The 15,104-nt window shown below is 48.3% G+C and overlaps 8 protein-coding genes across 8 annotated transcripts; 3 read left to right on the top strand and 5 right to left on the bottom strand.

Moving 5' to 3' along the window:
• Nucleotides 1-467: 467 nt before the first annotated feature.
• N7517_007837 (uncharacterized protein) lies at nt 468-2,488 on the bottom strand (the record flags this gene model as incomplete). The annotated part of the gene is made up of 5 exons (XM_056725567.1): nt 468-878; nt 914-1,469; nt 1,492-1,572; nt 1,688-2,231; nt 2,317-2,488. The coding sequence occupies 5 exons, from the start codon at nt 2,486-2,488 to the stop codon at nt 468-470; spliced, it is 1,764 nt and encodes a 587-aa protein (XP_056581817.1).
• A 6-nt stretch (nt 2,489-2,494) lies between these two features.
• Nucleotides 2,495-2,746, bottom strand: N7517_007836 (uncharacterized protein; the record flags this gene model as incomplete). Its single annotated transcript, XM_056725566.1, has 1 exon — nt 2,495-2,746. One exon carries the CDS (start codon nt 2,744-2,746, stop codon nt 2,495-2,497), a length of 252 nt encoding a protein of 83 aa, XP_056581816.1.
• Nucleotides 2,747-5,456: 2,710 nt separating this feature from the next.
• On the bottom strand, nt 5,457-6,596 carry N7517_007835 (uncharacterized protein; the record flags this gene model as incomplete). Its single annotated transcript, XM_056725565.1, has 1 exon — nt 5,457-6,596. One exon carries the CDS (start codon nt 6,594-6,596, stop codon nt 5,457-5,459), a length of 1,140 nt encoding a protein of 379 aa, XP_056581815.1.
• A 630-nt stretch (nt 6,597-7,226) lies between these two features.
• On the bottom strand, nt 7,227-8,353 carry N7517_007834 (putative NAD binding Rossmann fold oxidoreductase; the record flags this gene model as incomplete). The annotated part of the gene is made up of 2 exons (XM_056725564.1): nt 7,227-7,967; nt 8,027-8,353. The coding sequence occupies 2 exons, from the start codon at nt 8,351-8,353 to the stop codon at nt 7,227-7,229; spliced, it is 1,068 nt and encodes a 355-aa protein (XP_056581814.1).
• A 421-nt stretch (nt 8,354-8,774) lies between these two features.
• On the top strand, nt 8,775-10,808 carry N7517_007833 (uncharacterized protein; the record flags this gene model as incomplete). The annotated part of the gene is made up of 10 exons (XM_056725563.1): nt 8,775-8,809; nt 8,868-8,881; nt 8,928-8,954; nt 9,006-9,158; nt 9,211-9,536; nt 9,587-9,848; nt 9,898-10,308; nt 10,371-10,477; nt 10,527-10,626; nt 10,672-10,808. 10 exons carry the CDS (start codon nt 8,775-8,777, stop codon nt 10,806-10,808), a joined length of 1,572 nt encoding a protein of 523 aa, XP_056581813.1.
• Nucleotides 10,809-11,152: 344 nt separating this feature from the next.
• On the top strand, nt 11,153-11,563 carry N7517_007832 (uncharacterized protein; the record flags this gene model as incomplete). Its single annotated transcript, XM_056725562.1, has 1 exon — nt 11,153-11,563. One exon carries the CDS (start codon nt 11,153-11,155, stop codon nt 11,561-11,563), a length of 411 nt encoding a protein of 136 aa, XP_056581812.1.
• A 184-nt stretch (nt 11,564-11,747) lies between these two features.
• On the bottom strand, nt 11,748-13,423 carry N7517_007831 (AATF family protein; the record flags this gene model as incomplete). Its single annotated transcript, XM_056725561.1, has 3 exons — nt 11,748-13,134; nt 13,187-13,289; nt 13,354-13,423. 3 exons carry the CDS (start codon nt 13,421-13,423, stop codon nt 11,748-11,750), a joined length of 1,560 nt encoding a protein of 519 aa, XP_056581811.1.
• A 523-nt stretch (nt 13,424-13,946) lies between these two features.
• N7517_007830 (Mrp/NBP35 family ATP-binding protein) lies at nt 13,947-14,984 on the top strand (the record flags this gene model as incomplete). The annotated part of the gene is made up of 3 exons (XM_056725560.1): nt 13,947-14,034; nt 14,107-14,259; nt 14,326-14,984. 3 exons carry the CDS (start codon nt 13,947-13,949, stop codon nt 14,982-14,984), a joined length of 900 nt encoding a protein of 299 aa, XP_056581810.1.
• Nucleotides 14,985-15,104: the final 120 nt, after the last annotated feature.

Below are 15,104 nucleotides of genomic sequence, written 5' to 3'. Positions count from 1 at the left end.
AGTTGTTGAATGTGAGTGTGGATGGGAGGAAGTGGGGGTATGGGTGAAGATGAAGGAAGAGAGAAAGAAGGGAAAGAAAGGAAAGAAAAGGATGAAGTTGTGTCGAGGGGGAAAAAGATGTCGAAGATTCACTTTCTCATCGATGAAGCAGCAGCCGTGACATGAAGATTAGGTAAGCCGCCCCTGGAAGGTACCTCAGGCAGTACAAACAACATTTCTATTCACTATTCATGCAGGCAACTAATTAAATTCATTAAATTGACTGATCTGATTGAATTGACTACATTGGATTACTCTCACCTGCTGCTAGGAGATGAGATTTTTGTATTTTTATTCACTCTAACCCGAGATATAGGTCATTATAGTCTAACATTGCAAGTGAGACAGACCCTTCTTGCCTGATTATTCGGGGTAGGAATTGTCATATGATCTATAGGCAATACGTCTCAAGGTGCCTCGACTATCAGCTAGGTAGTTATCCAACTAGATACCGCTGATGATGACATGACATGCTTATTGTCAGACCAACGACGGGTATCGAAGTCTTCGATATGATTCCCAACGAGATATTGCCGCATATCCAAGTTTTGCCTGACAGACTCTGACACTGTTTTACCTCGAAATGACAAAGAGTGAATGGATCGAGGGCCTTTGAGTGCCAACAACGCAAAATGTCCCCCAACAGTTGGAAGGGTCCGACATAAGATAGGAACCCCCGGCTCATTTCCATGCGCAGAAGTCGCAACATACCGATCAGAGAAAGGCCAGTTGTGTTTTCCGTTGGTCATGAAGGACCATAGGTCATCGACAAACTCGTCTCTGGTGCCAGCCTCAAAGGTGCCAGCCAGGAACGTATTCCAATCTGATTTAGCCCAGTCCTAGCGATTATCGAGAGGGACGCCATATTCGCCACGAACAGATGTGAAAAGCTATCTCCCATCCGATAGGCAGCGTCGTAAAATGTCTCCAGACCTAGCAATACCTCAGGGAAGAGATTGTACGGGGTCTTCCAAGTATCTGGCCAGTTAGGATAGTCCAGAACGAAATGTGTCTGATCTCTGCCTGTTCCTAGGCCCTGCTGGAAGAAGATATTTGCATGCTGCTCGCCAATACGGGAGTAGAACCCGTCCCCACTCGTCTCTCCAAACGCCTTGAGGCCAACTGCAGCCTTGATTGCCAGATTTGTCTCGTTGGCGAGAGGTCCAGCGACATCATTCGATGATAACTGATTGGCAATATCAACACTTTTGTCTACTAAGTAATCTGTATACTTCTGGAAAACCTCCATGTGCTGCGAAGTCCAGTCGGTATCGCCAGTGGCTCGAACATATGCAGCAGCTAAGACAAGAAGATTTCCGCACTCCTCGATGGGCATTGGCTCTGCTTCCTGGTCATCGTGACCGATGGCATTAGGATAATGAGTTCCAAGATCATGGGTATAGCAAATGCCAGCGACCAGCAGCAAGGTACTTCATCACAGGCCCCAGCAACAGTCGGATGTAATCCGGGTCCATGACATAGTAAATTGGGAAGACGGGCATGGTCACATCGATGGTGTTGATATTTCCATTTCTAGAAAGCTACTTGATAAAAGCCAACACCTCACTGATATCGAGAGAGTCAGTGGGAATAACCCAGTCGATGCCTCTATGCTTGTCGGGTCGAGAGAGCTATGATATCCGCGTACTTGGGACCCGCAGTGGTGACAGATATGGCGACCAGCTCCTGATCCAGTTTCAATGACTCCAGCAATGCGCTGTTGTAGTTACCCAAGAAGAATGAGAGGGCACTCGATTTGGTGGGATACTCTGCACGATAGAAACCTGTGTACGTTTCTCCCAGATAGTTGATGGCGGCTTCTCTCTCGTACCCGACCACGAAGTTCACAGAAAGCCCACCAGTGACTTTACCAAGATTGTGAGCCAATACGACAACACTTCCTTCGCCCCAGGTACTGCCCGCGCCAGATAGTTCACCGTCCTCGACGAATTGACCTCGTACCTCCTTGGGGCTTCCCGAAAGGGCGGACAATTGAGTGAAGCTAGAAAATTGAGAGGCGAGGATTGTTGAGCCCGTAAGGGCCATGTTGCTTGCCTTGGCATACAGCGGCGCGTCTTTCACGGTGAGCGAGTAAATTGCCAGGCCGTCTTTTTCTTCAAAGTCGCCCTGTAATCGGCTTTCTTGACCAGTCCACCTGGCATCGATGTCCAAATAAATCTGGATGTCTTGACCTCGCGATCCAGACACATGTACAGTTAAATTACCGTTATTTTTAGTCAATTCAACAAACAATCGACTATATTCCCTGTAGCCCACTAAAAGGAAGCGGCTGCCGAACATAGTTCGAGGGCGACACAGGCGACAAGGAATGCACCGTGATTGTCACGCGGCCAGCTGTGAGATCAAATATTGAATGTGTCGCAGTAAACTCGGCACGATGCACTGTCGCAGGGCGTATATTGCTCGAGTCCGCGTCCGGCACGCCCATCAGACTCTATGCCTGACCATCTACACGGACAATCACAGACCAGCCCAGCTCCTTGCCGGTCCAGAATTGAGGTTCAGCATATGGGAGCTGCTGTACTCGGTCGCTGGGCATCCATACCGATAGATACAGGTTGCGCACCGCTAGCGGGTTGGATGGCGGGAGAACAGGGTGATGAGTTACAGTACTCGACTCGCCCGAATAAACGGAAAGCAATGCATAGAGGGAGCTCAGTTCTAGTGAGCTTAGATTAAATCGCATGGCTGAGGTTAGTCCATGCGTTGGAGATTGAAGTACGTGACCAAGCGCACCGGGCGTATATGTGGCAATATGAACAGTTTAGCAGATATCAATATCCAAGCCCTGGAGGGAAGTATAGTGTGAAGCTGAAGATAGAAATAACCCCTTGCCGATCTCCCTGCGTCATATTGTGGGGAACCCCCATAGTACTTAACGGGGCTTTACTGTATAGCGCCGCTTTTATGAGGGCATAGGAGTAAATTTTATGCTCTTGAAATATGATCTAGAACGAGATGATGGAATCAATATGTTAAGTATATCAAGCCAGTGTTTTTAGTATTTCTAGAGGAAAAGTACTAAATTAGAATTAGATACAAACTAGATAACTAACTAGAGTATTTCACTAGGGCTGTCTTCAGCTAAGATATGATTTCAAATAGTAATATCAATATCATACAAACACCAGGTTCATGATTCCGATTATCTTGGGCTTGTGCTCCTGTGTTATTCTTCTCGAGGGTTGACCGCAGCTTATAAATTTTGATAAATGGTGGAAATAAAACCAGCAATGGCGAAGCCGAAGGCGAGCTGGAACGTGCCATGCAGCCTGCAGGGCATATATATAGCCATCTTGAGATAGGCCATCATTATCTTGATGATTGAACTGATGCAATTGTAGGTAGTTGATTGCCGAATTCGGCAAGGCAAGATGGTCTTGTCTATGGTGTAGGGCTTGTTAAGGCGACTGCGAAATATGGCGCAAGAAGCGGAGAGTTCAATCGTCAACCAAATCGAGAGGCGAGGAGTGCAGATGTCGAAGTAGCCTGTCATTTTTATGAAACCGCCCTGAGAAAAGTAAGCAACAGCACTGTCAGTAACCAAGCCCGAATCCTTTTGTAAGAGATGGACTTCAGGCACAACAGATGGCGAACCGATGGGGAGTGTCATAAATCCCGCTTAGGTAAGAGCAATGAGCGAGAGGGCAGGATGGTCTTCCAAGTGCCATACTGGCCGGAGGGCCTTGCGGAAAAACCAAGGGAACACAATACAGACTTAGGGAGAGGGTAATTCTCAAGGGCTCGACTCGATCCTCAGGGATTGTCGTTGCTCTATATTGGTATCAACATGACCCGGGGGGACGCTCCAACTTGCTACGATAGCACACATATACAGAGTAGGCACATTGTCTCTGTACTATTGCCCGGATTAACCACAACCTTATGAGTGTTTCGGTTCCCTTATGCAAGACACCGGAAATTCCAGGGGAAATGGGATTATGGATGTAAGCAGTGATTTGAGTGGTAACCTGCATATCCTGCATATCCTGATTGACAATCTGGTATCGAAAATCGGCGTTGTAATATATCGTGCATAATAACGGGATCCTGCATCTCAACATATTCAAATACATAGATATCACAGCGCGACGGCCTCGATGCTTAGAGGGCTACATCACATCACCCCCTCCACCCTGCATTCCTAAAGCACTCGTGTCGTGGATCTGAAAATCATTCCCCATCTCAGCATAACTGAAAATCTAAGGCCCACCGTTCTTGTTCGCAAACACGAGTCAATAGCCCAGCATGTCGAATATTCGACGGCTGATCTGCAGCCCCGATCCTTCTGCACGCCTTATCACTGCTCGAGGAAGTGCAGTTACAAATAAGACGAATGACTCGCATATAGGATTCTACCAAGCAACAAGCTAAACATCCCCGACTACCCAAAGTAGAGTTCCCGTTGAGTAGCTCGATAATCCTTCGGCTGCAGCGCCCAATGTTAACTACATCGAAATTTGTGATCATATTCGTCGCCTCTTCTACAGGGGTCAGGACGGTCTCTTAGTTCCAATCACCTGCGGCCCACAGACGGCGTTCGGAACGTTTGCAGGCATAGGTGGTTCACCTTTAGTAATGCATATGATGTGGCCTATCATAATTAGTATGAGGTTTCAGGTCTGATAGGCCCAGAGAGTCGGCATTTGACCTCAGGGAAACTGTGGCTTACCATTTGGAGGGAGGTTCCCACATCCTTGCCACCCCCAGGTCTTCTTATTCCAATCATTGATATTATCAATGGTGATATCATGCGCGGCGGCAATTTAAGCGCAGAGATCCCCATTATTGATCTCAGGACCCAGGAAACACAATTAGCCACGCACCGTATACGGAGGATCTACGGAGTACGGAGTACTCTGGACGGGGACAACTGAACGGCACAAAATGTCCTCCCAAACTCCAAAAAGAGTAATCTCACTTGACCTGCTGGAATTAATTGTTTCAAAAGTAAATTTAAAAAAAAAAACATATACTCCGTACATCACAAGGAGTACTCCGTACGTACAAAGTGGTGCGGGTTCTCCGCCCCGGGGGCCAGTCTCTCTAGTAGTATATCAGGATGATCACAACATTTCACTCATTCGTCACTTATGAGAATTGTGGGCCAAATATATCCCGGAGTTAGAAACTCGGGGGAGTGGAGACCACGCTATATAAGCTCATTTCAACGGTCCATAGGCAGAATCAATGAAATCCATTTCCTTCCACCCTAAGTTATGTAGAGCCCCCAACGCCAGGATTGACTCAACCGTGCCTCTGATTGATATTATTCGATCAAATTTTGGCGCTAATATACTAGACTTTGCGGTGGGATCCGAATACTCAATACACAATTGATTCTCACATTCAAGCCTTCGCTCCAGGTGAACTATATTTCTTGTACTATCTTGAAACTATCTTGAAAGGTCTCTGGCATCAAGGATGCTGTACATATCCTCGACCTCAATGAAACTTTCCTGCTCCCAGATCTTATTACCCAAGCCAATTGCATCCATGCCAAAAATTGTAAATCCCAGATTACTCGGCTCTCTCGGAATTCCATCCGAGCCCCTCTCACCCGTTGTCAACGCGAAGGGCTTGTTTTTGATTACAACTCTCTGGGCGGTCGAGCGCGGTGAATACATCCATCTCGCAGTACGCATATCATCCATGTGGTACATATCGGCTTCAAGCTTTTCCACCCTCGCTGCTCCAAGCAAATTTATGTCGTGGAGGTAGTGCGGATTGGGTGAATCTTTAGCCTCGGCATAGATCTGCGATCTGATGACTTCGGAAAGCCGAGTGACTTTGGAATCATCCGGCCCATCGGATGACCCAGTCAGAAGTTCATCCCACGCATCTTCATAATCAGCGACAATACATGCTCGTAGACAAGACTCGAGCATATCAGGCCTTTTCTGCGCGAGACGCACGTAGGTCACTGGAGAAGCAACACTAGGCCACCAGATTCTGCGAGGTACCAGCAATTCCGGGGTACTTGGTGTGATACAAGTAATATCGTCACTGATGATGCGTCGAGCATTGATTGCGCGCCTTAGGGATACGTCCTCACTTTTCACGGCGACCTCCGGCACCTGTGTGCTCCACCATCGCGCCCAAAGGGGGTGATTGTATATCCCCAAAATGATAGCGTGAAATTCTTGTTCAATCATTTGTGGGCGTCGTAGACGTACATATCGATCCATGTCACCTCTATATGCGGCCGATAGAATCAGGTTGTCTTTATTGACCGGTGGAAGGTCTGACGGCAGAGGCGAATACAGAAGTGGCCAGAACCTGGCCAAGGGCTCAGGCGCACCGCAGCTATGATCGTCGATTCCCATATCCTCAGTGATGTTGAAGTGGTTATATGTATTGTACTCCTTCGAATCCCACTCGATGTAATCAACAAGATTAACGGAACGCTTGCTGCTGTTATCCACTCCTGCATGAAGCATCCGTGCAGTAAGATCGGAAAAAACCGCCGTATCTCCATTCAGATGTGCTGAACGAGGGTTTTCAACATTGACAGATCGATCGTAATCGTTCATCATCTCTATTGTACAGAGTGACTCCAAGTCTTTTTTCCAACGGAAGATCTTCAAGGCGGAATTTGGATTTGCCCATGAAGATAGATCGGTGAGTTCAAGCTATTTTTCTAATAGGTGGAAGTGAATTTGGGTCATGAAGGATTGATGGAGAATACCAAGTACTTAAATAAACAGTATGCAATGTGTATGGCTTGTGCTGACTCAGTACTCATTTGGATCGCGTCTTCTACCTAGGTACTTTCCAAAATCGGCCCCCCCCGAGGCGTGTCTGTGCGTTGTTTTATGATAAAGGGCGTGGAAATAGCCATGGCCAAAACGGAGAGGAATGCCATTTTATAATTTATCATCCATGCTGGCCTGCTTCCTAATTACTGGCATATGTGCAATTTGTCGGGGATTTGATGCAAATAGCAATAGGATGGTCGAAAGAGCTAATTCTTCACAATCAATGACTTGTACAGGAGCTTTTTCGTTTAGGGTTCTTTTACTACAAGCTACAATGGTACACATGTCATGCATTTTCTCATGGTCTCCTGGTTAATATTTAAGCCTAGATTTAGCAGAACGAGAAAAGTCTCTCATTTCGAACTAGAACTTCATCAAATTCATCTCTATCTTCATTTGTATATGTATCTACAACTGGGCCTTCTGAATTCGTCGCCCAATCTCATCGAAATGAATCTGCTTCCCAGACACCAGTGCCTCCTGGAGGTAAGAACCAATCTCGACGGCCTTGACAGCATTGCTCAACTTCATAGGCAGCGGCGTGTTGTCCAAGCAGGCCGCGGTGAAGTCGTTAGCCTCCTGGACAAAGGCAGGGCTGAACCGACCCATGAAATTGTGAGGAATTTCGCGAGTAATGCCACCGTTGTGGAATAAGTTGACAAAGTTCCGTTGGGGGTTTCCATTCACGGTCAACTTGCCCTCGGTGCCAATAATCTCAGTGGTGTCCTCCTGGCCGGCGGCCATCATACGCGAGCAGTAATAGTAAGCAATCTTGCCATTCCAGAACTCCACAATACCCACAGCATTATCATAATCGTTGTACTTCTTCAGCTCGGGTTGAACTGCGGTGATACCATGGGCAGAGATGCTCTTGGGCATGATTTCATCCCCAAAGAACCACAGGCTGAGATCAATGTCATGCACGGACATGTCGACAAACACGCCGCCGGACCAAGCTGCATATTCGACATAGAAGCCCGAGGGATCAAACTTGTCACAAGTCTGGCTGCGGATAATGGCAGGCCGTCCGATGAGACCTTGCTCCATCTTGGCGTGGGCATCACGGTACGACTCGTCGAAGCGTCTGGAGAAGCCACACATCACCTTCAGATGGGGCTTCTTCTTAGCAGCCTGAACCACTGCTCTGCACTTGAAAAATATATTCATCAGCATTCGTCGTGTAATTTCCAACAGGGAGAGACCCATACCACTTCGACATCGGTAGATAAGGGCTTCTCGCAGAGAACGTGCAGGTCTTGCTCGATGGCCTTGATTGTCTCCTCCGCGTGCACGGAGGTGGCCGTACCAATGGCAACGGCTTGGAGACCGGGATGCTTGAGCATTTCATTGTAGTCGGTGTACAGAGTCACACCGTGGGGTTCCAAGTTCACTCTCCCCCAGGTAATCTCAGCAGGGTCTGGAGTGAATGCCGCAACAAGCTCTGCACGGGGTGTCTTCTGCAGGAAGTTGATAGCATGGAGTTTGCCGACTCGACCAAGGCCGGCCATGCCAACTTGTAGTTTTTGAACTGCCATAGTGCTGGAAGGAATAGGAGAGTTGGGGATAATTGTCTTTCTGAACCCTCAATTTCCTGGGTCTTCGAGGTGGTTTAAATAGCTGAGAAAAAAGCTCCTTCATCTGCATCTTGATCAGTATATTGCTGTTAATTTTATCTCAAGGTAAAAGTTCCCGAAGTAGAAAGTTGTTAAGGTGAACGGAAAGAATTGCTGGATGCGATGAAAGGGGAAGATTGGGTTGTTCCACCCGCATTGGTTGTTCATTTAGACGATTCTTCCAGTTATGCGATTCTTTTCTTTGTGTTTTGCCTAGCTATATAATGCCAAGTCCACCCGTTTTGCAGATATCTCTATTATCATGATGGTGGGTCATGCATACAGCCCCGTGGGGGGAGACGGAAAGAATTTCCTCTTTACAAACATCCCACCTTGAAAAGAGATGTCTCCAAGAAAAACCCGCCTGGTAGCTGGCTGGTGGGTAAATATTCAACGATATATGAAGATCTCTGCTAATTGACTCTGACTTGTGCAGCCAACGATGTCGTGGTAAGTCCCCGTGGGGTAGGGATCGACGTACAGAGCTGAAACACAGACAATCGCACAGTCCGACACCTAAAATGTAAGAATTGTCAACTTGGAAATAATGGGGTATACTGATCAAGCAATGTAGGCGATATCAATGTCCTGGGTTGCGAGCACTGTCAACAAGCCAGTGTGGATTGTGACAGAACCAATGTCCGGTTTCGCAATGGTCTCTCATTACCCAAAGAAGCTGAGATTGCCTTCTCAGATAAAAGCTGCTGGCCCCAACTGCGTGGCAAAGGTAGGCGCGAACTAATGATTTGCTACTATCCAAATCTAACCATAAGTTCTAGTGCGCTTCCATGACGAAACACCCGAGATCGCTAGCTTGTACTCGATTATTCATGGCCAGCCGGATTTTACCAACGGCCCTGACTATAGCTCGCCAGTTGGGCTGATAGAAGAGCTTGGTAGCTTGAGCGGACTACCATATGCAGCTAATGGGACGAAGGAAGACGCCTTGGCCCAATTCCCAGCTCCTACAGAAAACTTGTCGCCATCTGTTCTATCATTGTCTTCAAGATCAATTGAATCAAGAACATCTTCCAAGCCTTCGCAACCGCTGAGTGAAAGGGAAGCCATATTGTTGAGAAATTTCGTGGAGAATATGGCGCTCTGGGTGCGTATCCCCCTGATGACCTACCCATCTGCAGCCACTGATTAGAACAGGCTGATATCACAGACCCCCAACGCCATTTTGAAACAGAGGTGTCAGCTCGGGCATTGAAAGAGCCTGTCTTACGCTATGCAATTTTTGCATTTTCCTCGCGCCATCTTGACCGACAGGACAATAGCGATGTAACAGAGGCACTGCAGTACCATAATTGTTGTGTTCAACTGCTTATTCCAGCCCTTTCTGAGCCTCACGAGCACATCACCGAAGATATACTAGCTGCAGTCGCTATACTCCGTCAACATGAGGAAATGGATGGTCAGTCATCAATGTGGACAAGTAGCAAATAAATGCTCACACATTCCAGGGGAGGACAATCAATTCCATCTCATTGGCACAACTCATATCCTGAATACAGTGTCCACGTTTGGCTCTTCGGGTGGCCTGGGGGAAGCTGCTGCTTGGCTTTGTTTGCGGCAGGATATCTATATCTCACTAACCAGTCAACGGCCTTTGCGAACTAACCTACAAAGCTTTCACTACTCAGATGTCTTTCAAAGAAATGATGACTTTGCATGGTCCAGCAGAATGGTCTTTTTGCTTGCTAATGTTCTCCAGGGTGCTTTTACCAATTCCACTATAGCACATGGCACAGACCACGAGATCGAAGAGTGGTATTCCACCAAACCGCATACCTTCGACCCGGTTAGATCAGTCCCACAAGGGCCCGGGCCCGATCAACGACTCCCTACCATGTGGATGCTGCTACCCGTGCATGGTAACTCCCCATAACATGTGTATATAGTAGTCTCGAGACTGACATTGACTCAAATTGGACAGTTATTGGCATTCAATACTACCATATTGCCAAGATTGTTTTGGCGCTTTCCGATCCTTCACGGGCCTCCTCCACCTATGAGAGTTTGCGACATTCCCGAACAGTGGAGGTTTGTTGAACCACTAACTCTTTCGGTCGGTGCTCACAATGAATTTTAGAAGAATGTACGCCACCATCTGCTTATGATCATGGGATTGGCACAGTCCAACACGAAAGCGGAGAACACCTTGTTTACTGCACGTCATAGTCTAGTCGCCTGTGAGTTACCACAAGGTTATTCAAGTATTTCAACTAACTAGACAGGGGGTTGGGTCCTTCGACATCCCCTCGATCAAAGGGCAGCCGAGTCATTATTGCAAGCCATGCATGCAAGGACTGGTTGGAATATGAATCCCCTCATCGACACATTGCGCGGGCAGTGGCAAGAGGATGAAACTTGAGTGGTAAAACAATAAAACTATGGAGGAATGAGAAAGTTGGTGAAAATACCCGATGAGTTACGAAAATTGGCATCACTCCGGGTATATACCGCTGCGTAGAAGGGATCAAGGGGAAGATCACAATCTCAGGGGATCTACGTCGTACGTAGTCGCACTCCACTCCCTTTTTTCATTTAAAGCAGCGCACTTCCCTTTTTTTTTTCTTCTATGTTATTTTCACACAGAGAAGAATACACTTGATCTTCATATCCTCACCCCCGCAAATTCAATACGCTAGTAAAAGCGGATCCCCATTGCCTCGGCCCTGAACGCGCGTGACTTATTTCACTTCGATTCTCGCAAACATGAATACGATCCTCGGGCTGGTCCCAAGAAGTCTATGGAAATCTGATTTCTCAAATTTCGGATGGAAGTTCTGCTATACACCCATGAGCTCCAATTTCCCTACCACAAAAGAAAACATATCTCCACCTCCATATTGCGCACCCCCACCTTCTTACAATGACGTGAGCGGCGCCGTGATTATAGGCCAAGATGGCAAACCTCAATTTCTATCACCAGAGGAAGAGGTGGAGCGACAGCATCGATTGCAACAAGCGGTGCGGGAGACGATGTTAGGGTTACCACGAACGACAAAGTTCGAATGGCACCAGGGAACATCAACATCAGCAACATCAGCGGCGTGGGGGACCACCGGAACTACAGGAATGGATGAGTTACAACTACCGCCGTATACACCCCGAGAGAAGAAATGATTTGCCAAGTTCAATTGGGATCAGTTTGGACAGAGCCTTGGATTCCCTTGTACACAGGGTACAAACCGCAGTACACTTTATATAGACTGCGGAAGGGGAGCTTTGTATAATAATAATGCACCGAGGGTTCGCCTTTTGATTTTATGGCCGTATCCACTATTTGTACAAGAATTTTGTAGAAGGCTTAGTTCCGGAACAGTTTCAAGCCACCTTCCTCCCGATCAATCTCATCCTCTTCATCGCTGGCACCCTCATCGCCTTCACCGAGCAAACCACTGGCCGATTTGCCGAGCAGAGAAGCAAAGAACTCATCTCGGGCACGTGTAGACCAGGAACCACGGTCATCAGGGGCCATGAAGTTCTGAAGCTTTTCATGCACATTGTACTTCATCTTGCGGCCCTTGGAAGCACGGGTATCAATGTCTCGCTTGACCTTATCGTTGCGCATACCGGTGATGGGGTGAATGGGCAGGCGTGAAGGCAGCTGGTGCAGGTTGTCGAAGCCACTGGTCATGGAATCGGATGAGGACATGCGCTGCTCAACGAGATCGCGCAAAAGGGATTGGTAGAAAGCTCCATCATCGTAGAGAGGTTCTTGTTCAGAAGTGCGCGAACGCTTGGAGGATCGTTCTCCAATCTCTGTGGCGACTTGAGCGTCGAGGACGGCTGTAATGGTCTGTTGGCGACCGGAGGAAGAACCGAGCAGTTTGCCTCTGGCGTTGGGGAGGGATGCAGAAGTGCCACGGACTTTCGAGGACCACTTGTCGAGAATGGAACGACGGTGGGAAATAGACTCAGACTCCAATTCAGCCATGCGTTCCCAGAGGGAGGCAGAGCTAGTAGTAGGCGAGGCGGGGGAGGGTCTCTTGCGCTTTTTGCTGCCTTCTTTGGCGGTAGCATCGGCCAGGGCGGTACGTAAGCCTTCGAGAGTCGACCATAACGCAAGTGCTGCCGACTCTGCCGACTTAATTGCTTCCTCATCCACAACTTCCTCTTCGTCATTCATCGCGTTCTCTCCGTCTGCTTCGTTCTTCGAACCCAAAACAGCAGCAATACCGTTGATAGACGTCAATCCACTCTGCAGCTTCATCCGCGCGTTAAGGAGCGCATCAAAAGTGGTACGTTGTTGCTTGACAGCCTTTCCCTTCGTAGCATCGGCCTTGGCTGCCGAGGAGATTGTCGCGGCGATAGTTTTCTGATCCGTCGCCATTAGTTTCCGAATCTCGTCGCGGTCACCAGACGGTCCGCTTGTGTCGCCATGTCGGACTTCTGGGCGACTCCTGGGGCGTTTGTCGACTACCTCCTCGCCATGATCCTCGCTATCCTCATCGTCCTCCTCCTCGTCACTCTCACCATCCTCTTCACTATGGTCATCTTCATCATCGTCATCTCCCTCAGTGTCCTCGTCTGAGCCCTCCAGGGCCAGGGCATCATCGGATTCTTCGGACACGGACAAGGCTTCTGAGTCTTCGTCATCCTCACTTTCGGCGCCTAGCGCCGCCCGGCTGACCCGGGCACCCTCATATTGTTTCCCCAGGGGGAGGGGATCATCTTTGCGGAGCTTCGCTTTCCTGTTTGATTATTAGCGAGTTGTTGACACCAAATACACCTATTTTTACATACCCAACAGTCTGATAATGCTCTCTGCCAGCATTCACTTCTTCTTTATCTTCATCTTCATCATCGCTTGATTGTTGGCCATTATCGATATCCTCGGGGTCAAAGTCTATGCGCCAAGTAAGCATTGAGTGTCCGATACCTAAGAGAATCTGTAGATGTATCATGCATACCTTTAGGAGTTGGATCTTCAAAATCAGCCAGCTGATCAGCGAGGGAACGAGCTGCGCGTGGTTTGCCCATGGTGTTTGGTATGGGGAAAGAAGAGGTTGACGAGCAACTTTTTTTTTGTGGTTTTTCCGGATAACGGATTATTACTCCTATCTAGGTTTAGCGCCCGTGGGCGGTATATATTCACGTGGGCGGTGTACGGCGTGGGAGGTTCAGCTAGACAGGCGGTCGGCCTTTATACCAGCAGTATCGCAGTGGATATCCTGCACTGCATCTTCTTGAACTACTTCTGTTGCTCACGGATTATTTAGCTTTCCATATTTCCTTCTCATCTGCCTCATTTGGCCTATTAGTATGTTGGCTTCTCCATCTGGTGCCATTGCTAGGGGCACGAGGCTTTTTTCCACCTGTCGACCTCTTCAGCATGACAATCCTTTGGTTAGTTGTTACTCTACATTCTGGAGCTCCTCCTGGCTCAGTGATTGTTTCTAAGAATCATTCATTGCGAAAATGGCTATCTTTGCCTACATCGACTGACTTTTTAACAGGGACTTCCACGCTCTGGTACCCCCCAACTTTCCGTTCGCGCCGAGGGATGCCCGAAAAGCGCAAGATTCGAGATGTCAAGAAAGTTGTTGCCGTCTCTTCTGCGAAGGGAGGAGTTGGCAAGTCAACAATAGCGGGTATGTTGATATTCTGCATACCTATCCATGCCCTAACCCAGGTAGCCACAGCATAAGACCTGTGAGCGCAAGTGGAACGAACAATCGCTAAAGAGATCTTACCAGTCAATCTCGCACTATCATTTGCACGCCGTGGTATCAAGACAGGAATTCTTGACACTGATATCTTCGGTCCTTCTATCCCCACCCTCCTAAACCTCTCCGGCGAGCCTCGCCTCGACGAAAGTGAGTCTCCTTTTCTAAGCTTATCGCCATTGCAGCGATAATCAATATGCTTATGAACATTGTCAGACAACTGCCTCGTCCCTCTAACCAACTATGGCCTGAAATCAATGTCAATGGGCTACCTCCTCCCCCAAACACAAGCCGACAGTACAACAGGCGAACTACCCATGGACACAACCCCAATCTCATGGCGCGGACTAATGGTAACCAAAGCCATGCACCAACTCCTTCACTCAGTATCATGGGGTCCACTGGACGTCCTAATTCTCGACCTACCCCCCGGAACCGGCGACGTCCAACTCACAATCAACCAAGAAGTCATCATCGACGGGGCAGTGATCGTATCAACCCCCCAAGACATCGCACTCCGCGACGCCGTCCGCGGCATCGGGATGTTCCAGCGAATGGAAGTGCCCGTTCTCGGAATGGTGCGTAACATGGCTTATTTCGCGTGTCCACAATGCGGGACTCAGACTCGTATATTCTCGCACGGAGATAGCCACCACCACGCCCACGGTGATAATCACGGTGTCGTGGCTGAGTGCAAGCGGCTTGGAGTCGACTTCCTTGGTGATATCCCTCTTGATGCTCGGGTATGCGAGGATGCTGATCGTGGGATGCCGACTGTTGTTGCTGAGGAGAGTGATGAGCGCAGTGCGAGGCGGGAGGCTTTCCTTGGTGTTGCTGAGCAAGTGGCTCGGAAGATTGGTCTTGATTGGCGCTGAAGAGACAATTCATCCTACCTAGACGTAGAGTTATAAACCTTGTGTATTATTATATTAGAATTGCATCATCCGGTGGCTGGCTACTGGGTTATCTTCCGCCTTGGGGGTTTATTCTCAATT

Source organism: Penicillium concentricum, assembly GCF_028827145.1.
Source record: "Penicillium concentricum strain IBT 3081 chromosome Unknown utg000002l_segment0_segment0, whole genome shotgun sequence".
Classification (NCBI taxonomy): Eukaryota; Fungi; Ascomycota; class Eurotiomycetes; order Eurotiales; family Aspergillaceae; genus Penicillium; species Penicillium concentricum.
The sequence above is the reverse complement of the archived record's forward strand: the minus strand, read 5'-3'. Positions and strand labels throughout refer to the sequence as shown.